Raw genomic sequence first — 15,103 nt, 5'->3', positions numbered from 1 at the left:
GGCCAATCTGATCCAGTGATACCTTACATCAATATGTTTAGTCCGAGAGTGGTACATAGTATTCTTGCTCAAGTCTAAAGCACTTTGACTATCGCAATAAACTATGTATTCCTCTTGCTTCAACCCTAGTTCTTGAAGAAATTTCTTCATCCACAGCATCTCCTTTCCGGCTTCAGTAGCCGCAACATATTCTGCTTCAGTTGTGGATAATGAGATGCATTTTTGCAACTTAGATTGCCATGATATAGCTCCCCCTGAAAAAGTAAATATATATCCTGAAGTAGATTTTCTATCATCAAGGTCTCCAGCCATATCTGCATCTGTATATCCTTCAAGAATTGGTTTGGCTCCTCCAAATCTTAAACACAGTTTGGATGTTCCTCTCAAGTATCTCAAGATCCATTTTACTGCTTCCCAATGTGTCTTCCCGGGATTTGATAAATACCTACTCACGACGCCAACAGCATGAGCGATATCTGGTCTTGTACACACCATAGCATACATTAAACTTCCGACTGCTGAAGAGTATGGAATTGTTGACATTTTCTCCCTTATTATTGGACATGATCTCTTGCTGAGTTTGAAATGCCCAGCAAGTGGTGTAATAACAGGCTTAGCATTTTTCATATTGAACCTCTCTAGAACCCGTTCAATATATCTTTCTTGTGATAACCACAATTTTCCTGCTTTCCTATCTCTGATGATGTCCATTCCTAAGATATGCTTTGCTACGCCCATGTCCTTCATGTCAAATGCCTTTGACAATTCTACTTTTAGATTTTTGATCATTTGAACATCTTGGCCTACAATTAGCATATCATCCACATATAGGAGAAGGATAAGGAATTTACCATTTGGATATTTGTTGATATACACACAAGGATCTGCATCTGTTCTTTTGAAACCTTGACTTTTTATGAACGAGTCAAACTTCTTATACCATTGTCGTGGAGCTTGTTTTAATCCGTACAAGCTCTTTTTCAACTTGCAAACCATATCTTCTTTTCCTTTGACCTCAAAACCTTCAGGTTGCTCCATATAGATCTCTTCATCTAAATCACCATGCAAAAAAGCTGTCTTTACATCAAGCTGCTCCAACTCCAGATCCATGCTTGCTACTAGTCCTAGTATGACTCTGATAGAACACATTTTAACAACTGGAGAAAAAATTTCTTCAAAGTCAATACCTTGCTTTTGGCTGAAACCCTTTACCACGAGTCTCGCTTTATGTCTGACTAGCTTATCACCATCTTTCTTTAGTTTGAATACCCATTTATTTTTGAGTACTCTTCTTCCTTTTGGCAGCTGTACTAATTCATATGTATTGTTCCTTTTTAAAGAATCCATCTCCTCTTGCATTGCCTTCACCCAGCAGCCTTTGTCTTTATGAGACTGCACTTCTTGGAAGCTTTCAGGCTCTCCCTCATCAGCAATGAGGATGTATTCAGAACTGGGGTACTTTGTAGATGGTTGGCGTTCTCTGGTAGATCTTCTTATTTGTGGTTCTACTTGCCCAGAGGTATAGGATGGCTCCCCCTGCTCATTAGCCTCTGTATCAGGTACAACTACTTCTTCATCTACGCTTTCTTCATCCCCAAAAACTGGCTCTTCTGTCTCATGTTCTGGTTCTTGGGTTTGTCTTCCATCAGTGGCACATTCTGATGGAACATGAGATGTTGGATTAACACCATCTTCCATAGGTTTTGCAGCTTCCCCACCTTTTAGATCTTCTATCGTCTCGTGCTCATGGAATATTACGTCTCTGCTTCTGACAATTCTCTTCCTTTCTGGATCCCATAGCTTGTAACCAAATTCCTCATTTCCGTATCCAACAAAAACACAAGGAATGGCTTTATCATCCAGCTTTGATCTTTGTTCCTTTGGCACGTGCATAAATGCTTTGCAGCCAAAGACTTTCAGATGAGAGTAACTTACTTCTTTTCCTGCCCAAACTCTCTCTGGAATATCAAAACCCAATGGTACTGATGGTAATCTGTTGATGAGATAGACAGCAGTCTGTACAGCTTCTCCCCAAAATGGCTTTGGTAGTTTAGCCATTCTGAGCATACATCGTACCTTCTCCACAATTGTACGATTCATCCGTTCTGCAATGCCATTGTGTTGAGGTGTGCCAGGAACAGTTTTCTCGTGACGAATACCATACTTGGAGCAATAATCTTTAAACTCCTTTGAGATGTATTCTCCACCATTATCTGTTCGGATACACTTCAACTGTTTTCCTGTTTCCCTTTCTACCATGGCATGAAACTGCTGAAAACATTGGAATACCTGACTTTTTGCTTGTAGCAGGTATACCCATGTCTTTCGTGAAGCATCATCAATAAATGTGACAAAGTATTTATTGCCACCAAGTGATTCTATCTCCATGGGACCACATACATCAGAATGTACTAGCTCCAACTTATTCTTTTTTCGATTGGAGCTCTTTTTGAATGATACTCTATGATGCTTACCGAATACGCAATAATCACAAGGGTTCAAAAAATCTCCTTTGGCTTGAGGAATAAGGGACTGCTTGGCCAAAAGTTGTAATCCTTTCTCACTTATGTGCGCCAGTCGTCTGTGCCATAAATTAGGTGAAGCATCATTTTCCACTGCATTTAGTTGTCCTTTACACACCTTTACATATGTCTTGTAAAGCGTGCAACATAACTTCCCTTTTGCTACCACCAAGCTTCCCTTGGTGAGTTTCCATCTGCCACCTTTCATGGAATGTTCATATCCTTCCTTGTCCAGCACATTCACAGAAATCAGGTTCAAACGTATATCTGGAATATGCCGCACATCTTTTAGTATTAATGTGCACCCAACACCAGTTTGTAAGTGGATGTCACCAATTCCCACTATTTGTGAAGTACTTTTGTTCCCCATGTTCACGTGGCCAAAATCTCCTTTTCTGTAGGTGGTAAAGTATTCCCTCTTGGGAACACAATGGTATGAGGCAGCCGAGTCGATAATCCATTCCTCATCTGGTTCTGCAATATGACAACACTCTCCTTGATTACATAAGAGTGTTATTTCATCATCACTGGCTGATGTTGCTGCTGCAGTGTTTCTGTCATTTGCCTGATTCTTGTCCTGGATTTCCTTCTTCAGGAATCTACAATTTTTCTTGAGATGGCCTGGCTTGCCACAGTTGTAGCAACTGCGTCTCTCCCTGGACTTGGAATGATCTCTATGCCCTCTTGGTGTTCTGCTTTTACTTCGACTCCTGCGTTCTGTGACAAGAGCATGAGTCTCATTTTTGGCAGCATCTCTTCTTCGGATCTCCTCATTGAGTATGCTATTTCTTACCATATTCAATGATACTTTGCCTTCTGGTGCAGAATTACTTAAGGATACCACTAAAGTATCCCAACTGTCTGGTAATGACCCCAAGAGTAGCAATGCTTGCATCTCATCTTCAAGCGTTAAGCCTGCTGAAATTAGTTGCATGACTAGGCCTTCGAAGTCATTCAGGTGCTCCGCTACGGCTCGTCCTTCTTGTAGTTTCAAATTCATGAGCTTTCGCATCATGAATATTTTTGATTGAGCATTCTTTGTCTCGTACATACTCTCTAGCTTCTTCCAAAGAACTTGGGGATCTGTTTCTTTGGACACTTGATTATAGAGAGTAATATCCACCCATTGACGGATGGTACTTAAAGTCTTCTTCTTTAATTTCTTCCAATCACCATCGGACATCTTTTCGGGCTTCGATCCATCGCCTCCAATTGGATCGTAAAGGTCCAATAAATTAAGACGATCCTCCATCATTGACTTCCACAATGAATAATTTGTTGCCGTCAATTTCACCATGGTGCCTGTGTTGCTCTCCATGACTTATCTGCTTCTTCTCGGATCGCTTCTGCAAACTTCTACCAAATTGGTGATGAAGACCAATTTGCACTATTCACTATTCACGTAAATAGTATTTTTTTTTTTCACAAAATACTATTTACTTGAACAGTACTCTCGCCAGCTGTTTAGCAGAAACAACCGGCTCTGATACCAGTTGTTGGGAAAGAAAGCAGAAACATGTTAATAAAACCAGCCATTTAGGCGGATCCAGCCATATAGGCGGCAACAAATAAATAAAACTAGCTAGATGATGATAGACAAAAAAAGAAAAGAAAGTAGACAACACAAGAATTTTACGTGGTTCACCCTTACACTAGGGCTACATCCACGGGACCAACTCCGAAAATATTTTATTACCACCTTCCACAAATTGTGGGAATACAGAACTCTTCACTCAACAAACACTCACTCTACAAGAGGAAACTTGTGTTTTTGAGTAATTTCTGAGTTGATTTACAAGTGAAATGGGGAGGCCTATTTATAGTTGAAGCTCCAAGGACAATCTCGTAAATATCCTAAAGCTTAGGGGCAAAATCGTAATTTTCCCTTTTGATTTTTTTTCACCAGCACCGAAAGTTGTTTGGCTGGTTTTGGTGGCTGGATTCTTCTACATTTATTATCTAAAATTTCTGTTTGTGTCATGTCAACCTCTTAGCATAAAAATGTGACATGCTTTCACATAGTTTCATTCCAGCATCTTTTACTTCACCACCATCGATTCGTGGAAGGTGAGTTTGTTGCAAATATCAATTAACACCTACTAGACGTTGAAAATTATTTTTCATAATTGAAACTTCGTTTACCAGATCCAAAAAGGACCTATATTAATGGATAAAAATTCATTGTTTGATTTTATACAAAGAAAAATATCTCTCTATATCTATATAATTCTCTTCCAAATTCAGTGAATTAACTCCTTATTTTTTTTTTTTAAGAATATTTTAAATTTTAATTATTTGGTAATAAATTTTATCATATTATTTTTATTTAATTTAAAATAATTAATAATTATATTAAATTTAAAGCCGTGTATCGCACGGATTATTACAAATAAATATGCATATCAATCTTGTTTAATTTTATATTGTTCAGGAAATCTTATTATTCATTAAAAAGTTATAAGAGAACTTATTTTATATTTATTTTAAACTTCAACAATAAAAACTGACATTTAAGTAAATATAGAACTTAAATTTCATAAAAAATAATATGATCTATAACAAAACATTATAAAGGATAAAATAGTGATGAAATTACTGATCAGTGTAACGACCCGGCAGGTCACTACACTCACCATCACAGTACACCGGAAACTCGAGACAGGATAGAACGAGTATATAAATATAGTGTCTAGAATATAAGTATATACAATGTCCTACATCCGACTAGAGTTAGAGTGTAGAGTACAAAATACATCCAAAACCACTATATCAAGTAGCCGTAACAAAAATAAAACAAAACATCCATAGGAGTCAGCTCCGCCTACCAGCTGCAGACTCACCACTATCCACCACCTATCCCTGCTCTGCTCCCATACATAGTATGATCATTGCAGTCCAACCACATGGAAACAACAGAAGGGTAAGCTAGCATAAAAAGAAACAGCATATAGAAAGATTTAAGTAATATAAACAACTACAACTATCAACACTTCATCAACATACATCCCATCGGTTTTTCAACATGATTATCAATGAGCATACAATGCGTCGTCACGCATATCAACTCGGAGATCTCCTACAACAACTCAGCCTTACGGCCTACAACAACTCAGCCTTGCGGCCTACAACAACTCAGCCTTGCGGCCTACAACAACTCAGCCTTGCGGCCTACAACAACTCAGCCTTGCGGCCTATAACAACTCACATCAATATTCCAGCACAACATAACTTATACATCTCAACATATCAACTCACAGTTCAACAAATCAGCCACAACATAACCTCACTTCTCAACACATTCATCAGATATAATTTAATATCAAAAATAACTTTATCTGCTATACATCATTTCATAACCTTCTATTTCAATTCAACTCAGCACAAAATTTCATACACGAACATCCCTTCTCCGCGCCCGGCGCACACGTGGCTGCGCCCAGCGCAGCGCAACCAGAGAGCACCAGGGGGCTAGCGCGCCCAGCGCATGCATGCACGTGCCCAGCGGGACTCAACCAGAGAACCCAAGACTATCTCGCGCTTAGCGCAATAGTCCTTGCGCCCAGCACTGGCCGGGCAGAGACTCAAGGAGTCTCATGCGCCCGGCGCACCAAAACCCGTGCCCAGCGCGGGGAAGGCAGAGACCTCCCTTGGTCTCGCGCCCAGCGCAATTTAAATTTGCGCTCAGCGCCCACAAGGCAGAGACTCCTGAGGAGTCTCACGCCCAGCGCGACAAGGGGCGCGCTCAGCGCCCAAAAGAAAAACCAAAACCTGCCACAACTGGTATCGCGCCCAACGCGGTCCAAGTCACGCCCAGCGCGAGCCAGCCAGAGACCCACATTCTCAAGCGCGCTCAGCGCACTCATCATTGCGCTCAGCGAGCTTGGCCAAATGGGGTCTCCTGGTGGCCACGCGCCCAGGCGCGAAGAACTGCGCTCAGCGCGAAGCTCAGCAGCAGCCAACCATTTTCGAAAAACTCTTCAAACAATCTGCAAAACAACCAGAAACTTCACATGCAATCGGTTCGAATCACTACAAATTCATCCAAGAGTCCAAAAATACCACCTTTTTCAACATGCAACAACAAATCAAGTATTTTCCCCCAAAATTTCTCAACACCCCGAAACCCCAAACAACAAGTTTCTCTTAATCCAGCCACGAATCAACCATCTACAAGCATCCAACGAGTTTCTAGCACACATCCACACCCAAAAATAGCGAAAAAGAACGAGAATACTAGCTTCCCTTACCTCGGGTGAAGATTCCGAGTTCCGGGAAGCTTTGAACGGAGGAGAAAAGAGAACTAATGAGCTTCGAATGCAAGAGGAAGGAGAGGGGATCCCGACACCGGCTAGCACACCTCACAACTCAGCACCACCACCTTGAGTTCAAATAAGGAGAGAAAAGAGTTTTAAAGGATTGAAGGAAAGAGGCTTCAGTTCAAAATGAGAGGGAGAGGGTGAGGTCTTATGGAAGAAAGGAAAAGTTAGAAAAGGGGCTCACAACCTCCCCAACAACAAAAGTTTTCGTCCCCGAAAACAGACTTACTTGAGAAAAGGAACGGATACTGCTCCCTGAACTGCTGTTCCACCTCCCAAGTAGCCTCACCGGTAGCTGCGTCCCACAATACCTTTACCAGAGCAATTGACTTGCCCCTCAGCTCCTTCAGTTTACGATCAATTACAGCTACCGGAAACTTCTCAAAGGTCAGGTTCTCCTTCACCTGCACATCATCTAACTCCACCACATGACTCGGGTCGTGGACGTACTTCCTCAGCTGGGAGACATGAAACACATCATGCAGATTTGAGAGAGATGGTGGCAAAGCCAACCAATAGGCAACCGGACCCACACGCTGTATGATCTGGTAGGGACCCACAAACCTCGGTGTTAACTTCTTTGCTTTCAGTGCTCTACCCACACTGGAGGTCGGAGTCACCTTCAGAAACACGTGTTCCCCTTCGGAAAATTCTAACGGCTTCCTCCTCTTGTCAGCATACGACTTCTGCCTACTCTGAGCAGTCTTCATTCTTTCCTGAATCATTTTCACTTTCTCAGTGGTCTATAGGATCAACTCCGGACCTACTGCCACTGCCTCACCATCCTGGTACCAGCACAGAAGAGTCCTACATCTTCTGCCATACAACGCTTCGAATGGTGCCATCCCAATGCTTGCGTGAAAGCTGTTGTTGTAGGTGAACTCAACTAATGGTAGGATCTCCTCCCAGCTACCCAAGTGATCCAACACACACGCCCTAAGTAGATCCTCCAAGGACTGAATTGTCCTTTCTGACTGACCATCCGTTTGTGGATGATAAGCAGAGCTCAACTTCAACTTCGTGCCTAAGGCTTGGTGTAGACTCTGCCAGAATCTGGAAGTGAACCTCGGATCTCTGTCTGAAATAATACCGGAAGGCACCCCGTGCAACCGTACTATTTCCCTCACATACAACTGCGTCAGCTTCTCCAAGGACCACTTGATGTTGACAGGCAAGAAGTGTGCGCACTTGGTCAACCGGTCTACAATCACCCAGATAGCATCACTATTCCTAGCTGACCTAGGTAACCCGACAATGAAATCCATAGTAATGCTATCCCACTTCCACTCCGGAATCTCCATCTGCTGCATCAACCCACTCGGCTTCTGATGCTCCACCTTTGCTTTTTGACAAGTCAGACAGGCCGCCACATACTCAGCTATTTCCTTCTTCATGCCAGGCCACCAGAAAGTCTTCCTGAGATCCTGGTACATCTTAGTCATACCCGGATGTATGCTAAGTCTACTCTTGTGGCCTTCCTCCAACACAGCTTTCTTCAACTCAGCATCCTGAGGTAGGCAGACTCTGCCCTTGAACCTCAAGATTCCATCTCCTCCTAGTTCGAAGCCAACAGCCTTCTCAGTACCCAACAACCCAAGAAGCTTCACCAACTCGGCATCTTGCAACTGCTTAAGTCCAACCTGCCCTCAGGAACTCACTAGTTATGGTGACTGCCCCACAACTAATGTGATCCGGAGCTAACTCCACACCGAGGTTCAAATCTCGGAATTTCTCAATTAGATCCATCTCCCTCACCATCATGCTCGACATGTGGATGGATTTCCTACTCAACGCGTCTGCCACAACATTGGCCTTACCAGGATGATACATCAACTGGAAGTCATAGTCCTTCAGGAACTCCATCCATCGTCTCTGCCTCATGTTCAGCTCCTTCTGATCAAACAGATACTTCAGACTCTTATGATCACTAAAGACGCTGAACCGGGCTCCATACAAATAGTGTCGTCATATCTTCAAGGCAAAAACAACAGCTGCCAACTCCAAGTCATGAGTGGGGTAATTCCTCTCATGGTTCTTCAGTTGCCTTGAAGCATAGGCCACCACTTTCCCATGTTGCATCAATACACACCCAAGACCCTGGTGAGAAGCATCACAATACACATCAAAGGGCTCACCAGAATCCGGCAACACCAACACAAGGGAAGTAGTCAACCTCCTCTTCAACTCCTCAAAGCTCCGCTCACAGGCATCTGTCCAAATAAACGGCTGTTCCTTCCTCGTCAACTGGGTCAGAGGCGCTACTATTTTAGAGAATCCTTCAATGAACCGACGATAGTAGCTCGCCAACCCCACAAAGCTCCGAATATCAGTGACAGTCCTCGGACGCTCCCACTGCAACACCGACTCCACCTTAGCCGGATCAACAGCAATCCCCTCAGTTGAAATCACGTGGCCCAAGAACTTCACTTCATCCAACCAGAACTCACATTTAGAAAGCTTAGCATATAGCTGCTTCGCCTTCAAAACCTCTAGCACTATCTTCAAATGCTCTCCATGTTCTTCCCGGGTTCTTGAATAAACCAAAATATCATCAATGAACACCACCACGAATTTATCCAAGAACGGCCGGAAGATCCTGTTCATGTAATCCATGAACACTGCAGGGGCGTTGGTCATACCAAACGGCATTACAACGTACTCATAGTGACCATACCTAGTCCTGAAAGCAGTCTTTGGTATGTCACCCTCCTTCACCCTAATCTGGTGATACCCCGACCTCAAATCGATCTTAGAAAACATCGATGCTCCTCTTAGCTGATCCATCAAGTCATCTATCCGGGGGAGAGGATATTTGTTCTTGATGGTCAACTTATTCAACTGCCGGTAATCCACACAAAGACGACTGCCCCCATCTTTCTTCTTCACCAACAACACAGGAGCACCCCACGGTGAAACACTCGGCCGCACCAACTGCTTCTCCAATAAGTCTTCCAACTGATCCTTCAACTCACTCAGCTCGACAGGAGCCATCCTGTAGGGAGCCACCGACACTGGCCCCGCACCTGGAACCAGATCAATGCCAAACTCTATCTCCCTAACAGGAGGTAACCCAGGCACATCATCAGGGAATACTTCAGCAAAGTCTCTCACCACATCTATCTCAGAAATGATTCTCTCAGTCTCCTCACTCATCATAGCAAACAGAAGGCAACCTTCTGCTCCATCCCTCAACCATGATTCAGCTTGACCAGCTGAAATCAATAACTCATCTCCCTCCTGCGGAAAGATCAACCGTCGGTTGGCACAATCTATGAGAACACGGTTGGCAGATAACCAATCCATCCCCAAGATTATGTCAATATCAACTAAAGGTAAAAAAATCAAGTTTACCTTGTACTTCTTCCCATTCACCACAATGGGGCAGCCAGCACACAGCTCAGAAGCGACTACTGAAGCAGAAGCGGGCGTCGACACTAGCAGTCTCAACCCCAAATCAGACACAGGCACTCCCAACATAGCAACACAAGCATAGGAAATAAAAGAATGGGAAGCCCCAGAATCAAACAAAAGCATCACATCCTTACCAGCAGCCTTGCCCTTCCCCTTCACTAGGTCAGAAGAAGTCGAAGCCTCAGCACTAGTCAAAGCGAACACCCTACCAGCTGTAGTGGGTCGGTCACCCCTCTGAGTCTCTGTCCTCTGAACGCTACTCCTCTGAGTATCGGATCTCTGTGCATCGCTCCTCTGAGTACTCCTCTCCGGTCTACCCCTGGTGGGACAGTTGAAAGACACATGTCCTATCTGCTGACATCTGAAACACCTGCTTTCAGTGTGTGGACAATCCCTGATCAAATGGGATCCACCACATCTGTAACACCTAAGGGCAGCACCTCCACCCTGTCCTCCCCCTCTGGTAGTCTCAGTAGGTTGCCTAATAACAGGACCCCTTTGTTGTGGTTGGGGCCTATCATATGGCTTCCCCTGACTTCCACTTCCTCTCTTGGACCCAGATGGTCCATCAGCAGCTCTGATCACCCGGCTACTCCCTTCCAACCTCTCTACAATCTTCGCCTTCTCCACTAAGGCGGGAAACTCGGTGATGGCCATAGGCACCACCACCTTCTTCAACTCATATTTCAGCCCCTCCGCAAATTTTCTGCACTTCCAGGCTTCAGAAATAGCCTGAGAATAGAAACGAGCCAAGTGCTCGAACTTCAATGCATACTCTGATACAGTCAACCCACCCTGAATCAATCGCAAAAACTCGGCCTCTTTGGCGTGTCTCACGCTCTCCGGATAGTATTTCTCCATGAATACGGTTCTGAAACACTCCCAATCAACTGTAACTCCCCGAGCAGTAAGCATCTGGTAAGTGTTTCTCCACCAATGTTCGGCCTCTCCTACCAGCATATACACAGCATATGCCAACCTCTTCTCTGGAGAGCACCCCAGAACATTAAAGATCTTCTCTAACTCACGTATCCAGCGGTCAGCTACCTCTGGATCCGCTTCACCCGTAAACTGCGGGGGTTGACACTTCCGGAACTCAGCTAGGTCCCGGCTCTCTTGTGACCCCATGGGCCTTGCTGCACCAGCTGCAGCTCTCTCAGCTTCCATCCTAGCAAAATATGCATTCTGCTGTTGCATAGCCATAGCCATCATCTCTATGGCACGGGCTATCTGTTCGTTGGTTCTAGTCATCGTCTACAAAATAACAGTATCTTTAGTACACTACCAATCACCCAAACAACAACTATCAACACAGTAATTCATCACATCAATTAGCACAGCAAGCAACACAACAAGGCAACACATCACAGAGTTAACACAACAAAAGCCTAAAGGAACCACCCCCAAAGAGTGTCCACTAGACTCGACCTGCTCTGATACCACTAAAGTGTAACGACCCGGCAGGTCACTACACTCACCATCACAGTACACCGGAAACTCGAGACAGGATAGAACGAGTATATAAATATAGTGTCTAGAATATAAGTATATACAATGTCCTACATCCGACTAGAGTTAGAGTGTAGAGTACAAAATACATCCAAAACCACTATATCAAGTAGCCGTAACAAAAATAAAACAAAACATCCATAGGAGTCAGCTCCGCCTACCAGCTGCAGACTCACCACTATCCACCACCTATCCCTGCTCTGCTCCCATACATAGTATGATCATTGCAGTCCAACCACATGGAAACAACAGAAGGGTAAGCTAGCATAAAAAGAAACAGCATATAGAAAGATTTAAGTAATATAAACAACTACAACTATCAACACTTCATCAACATACATCCCATCAGTTTTTCAACATGATTATCAATGAGCATACAATGCGTCGTCACGCATATCAACTCGGAGATCTCCTACAACAACTCAGCCTTACGGCCTACAACAACTCAGTCTTGCGGCCTACAACAACTCAGTCTTGCGGCCTACAACAACTCAGCCTTGCGGCCTACAACAACTCACATCAATATTCCAGCACAACATAACTTATACATCTCAACATATCAACTCACAGTTCAACAAATCAGCCACAACATAACCTCACTTCTCAACACATTCATCAGATACAATTTAATATCAAAAATAACTTTATCTGCTATACATCATTTCATAACCTTCTATTTCAATTCAACTCAGCACAAAATTTCATACACGAACATCCCTTCTCCGCGCCCGGCGCACACGTGGCTGCGCCCAGCGTAGCGCAACCAGAGAGCACCAGGGGGCTAGCGCGCCCAGCGCATGCATGCACGTGCCCAGCGGGACTCAACCAGAGAACCCAAGACTATCTCGCGCTTAGCGCAATAGTCCTTGCGCCCAGCACTGGCCGGGCAGAGACTCAAGGAGTCTCATGCGCCCGGCGCACCAAAACCCGTGCCCAGCGCGGGGAAGGCAGAGACCTCCCTTGGTCTCGAGCCCAGCGCAATTTAAATTTGCGCTCAGCGCCCACAAGGCAGAGACTCCTGAGGAGTCTCACGCCCAGCGCGACAAGGGGCGCGCTCAGCGCCCAAAAGAAAAACCAAAAGCTGCCACAACTGGTATCGCGCCCAACGCGGTCCAAGTCACGCCCAGCGCGAGCCAGCCAGAGACCCACATTCTCAAGCGCGCTCAGCGCACTCATCATTGCGCTCAGCGAGCTTGGCCAAATGGGGTCTCCTGGTGGCCACGCGCCCAGGCGCGAAGAACTGCGCTCAGCGCGAAGCTCAGCAGCAGCCAACCATTTTCGAAAAACTCTTCAAACAATCTGCAAAACAACCAGAAACTTCACATGCAATCGGTTCGAATCACTACAAATTCATCCAAGAGTCCAAAAATACCACCTTTTTCAACATGCAACAACAAATCAAGTATTTTCCCCCAAAATTTCTCAACACCCCGAAACCCCAAACAACAAGTTTCTCTTAATCCAGCCACGAATCAACCATCTACAAGCATCCAACGAGTTTCTAGCACACATCCACACCCAAAAATAGCGAAAAAGAACGAAAATACTAGCTTCCCTTACCTCGGATGAAGATTCCGAGTTCCGGGAAGCTTTGAACGGAGGAGAAAAGAGAACTAATGAGCTTCGAATGCAAGAGGAAGGAGAGGGGATCCCGACACCGGCTAGCACACCTCACAACTCAGCACCACCACCTTGAGTTCAAATAAGGAGAGAAAAGAGTTTTAAAGGATTGAAGGAAAAAAGCTTCGGTTCAAAATGAGAGGGAGAGGGTGAGGTCTTATGGAAGAAAGGAAAAGTCATAAAAGGGGCTCACAAGCTCTCTTATCAAAATGTGGTACTTTATTTTTGAAGTTAACAAAATATTTTACTTTTTTGACAGTTAGCTTTATTTTTATATATTACCTGGCAATTAAAAACACAAAAATTAGTGATAAAATCTCCTGAAATTGCTTTTAAATAATAAAAAAATGTGGTGGTTTACAGCATATAATTTTAACGGTTTTTTTATAACTAAAATGGATATTTTGCTTTTAAATTTACTAAAATGGTACAATTTTCAATAACTACATCAATCACTTTCCAGATGCTTCTTCACGAAAGAGCTTCCCTGTTAAAAATTAAAACTCTTCGACTCATAATACATTTTCTTATTTTCATCTCAAAGCATTAGTGTAAAGAAGCCAAACATTTTTGCAGAATCAGCAACAGGCAACGTGGACGCAAGCTATTTATGATTAAAAATAAAAATAAACAATAAATAAAAAAAATGAATATTTTTTGAACGAAACTCCAATATATTTTATATTAATTAATATTATTAGGATTGTGACCCTACCATGATGACGTAGTTCTTCTTTTTTAGTTTAGGATACCTAGCTATATTCTGATTTCTGATCCTTTGTAAAAACTATATATGTTTAATTAGGCTAATATCGGGTAGTCCACGCTATAATTATATCTGTTTTGCCGTAAATAAATTGCACCCTAAATTTTGTTTATTTGTCAGTGTTAGTTGCAGCATAGTACCCAGTTAGTGATTAACCGATGGAAACCCTAATTTTCCCAAACTTTCCCTATACCCCCAAAAGGCCATTCCTTTGGTTTAGGCCTCTGGGTAGAAATCTGAAATTAAATTACACACTTCTCTCTCCTTCAATACCACCTCTTTATTAAAAAAAAAAAAATACCGCCCTTTATTTTCAAAACCAGAGGCCAAAATCCCCAAATACTCTCACATACATGAACATCAACCCAAACCCTCAAACACCCTCACCCAAGTTTGAGAGCGACACGGTGGGAGATCGAAACCCTTTCAATATATTTTCATGTTTGGACCAAAATAAAAAATTTGATTTTTTTTTTTTTAAATGACGAGCCCACTAATCTAAAAATAAATGAGTTAATAAACTAGTTGTTTAGCATAAGTTAATTTTTATCCTCAAATATATGTCAATAAATATAATACAAATATTTTGGAATTGAGGCTGAATATACCTCCTCCCAGATTAAACATGGACATCGACCCCACTCCACTACCTTTAAATATCATTACACTCATCAATCATCATAAAACATTTCTCTTTCTATTTCTTTCCCATGAAATACTATATTGATAAAAGCAAGCAAGGTATGTTACATATGCTAGACCTGAGCTTCGAGTTGTTTGAGTTCCATATTTGGCATGGGATCAACATTGGAAGGAGTGATGCAGTTGAAGAAGCATGTGATCAGGAGGTGAGTGATGGAGTTGAAGAAGCATTTGAGGAGGTGAGTAACATGGTTGAAGAAGCAGAAGGAGGCTAGCAGTAAGAAAAGGAGGTTGATGATAGAGTACCACAACAAGTG

The 15,103-nt window shown here is 43.2% G+C and overlaps 1 protein-coding gene across 1 annotated transcript; it reads right to left on the bottom strand.

Annotated features, from left to right (window-relative positions):
- Positions 1-7,581: 7,581 nt before the first annotated feature.
- Positions 7,582-11,377, bottom strand: LOC145956442 (uncharacterized). The gene is made up of 6 exons (XM_083072040.1): positions 10,459-11,377; positions 9,771-10,305; positions 9,286-9,368; positions 8,883-8,935; positions 8,375-8,478; positions 7,582-7,747 (listed from the first exon to the last, which is right to left on the bottom strand). Exons 1-6 carry the CDS (start codon positions 11,375-11,377, stop codon positions 7,582-7,584), a joined length of 1,860 nt encoding a protein of 619 aa, XP_082928166.1.
- Positions 11,378-15,103: the final 3,726 nt, after the last annotated feature.

Source organism: Cajanus cajan, chromosome 3 (genome assembly GCF_000230855.2).
Source record: "Cajanus cajan strain Asha chromosome 3, NIPB_CcT2T_4, whole genome shotgun sequence".
NCBI lineage: Eukaryota > Viridiplantae > Streptophyta > Magnoliopsida > Fabales > Fabaceae > Cajanus > Cajanus cajan.
Note: the sequence above shows the minus strand (reverse complement) of the source record. Positions and strands in the feature narration are given on the sequence as shown.

Coding starts and splice junctions, on each gene's coding strand:
- LOC145956442 (XM_083072040.1), bottom strand. CDS start 11,377: ATGGGGTCACAAGAGAGCCGGGACCTAGCTGAGTTCCGGAAGTGTCAA. Junction 10,306..10,458: donor TGACCGACCCACTACAGCTG/GTAGGGTGTTCG, acceptor CTATGTTGGGAG/TGCCTGTGTCTGATTTGGGG. Junction 8,479..8,882: donor GTGGTGGCCTATGCTTCAAG/GCAACTGAAGAA, acceptor TCCTGAGGGCAG/GTTGGACTTAAGCAGTTGCA.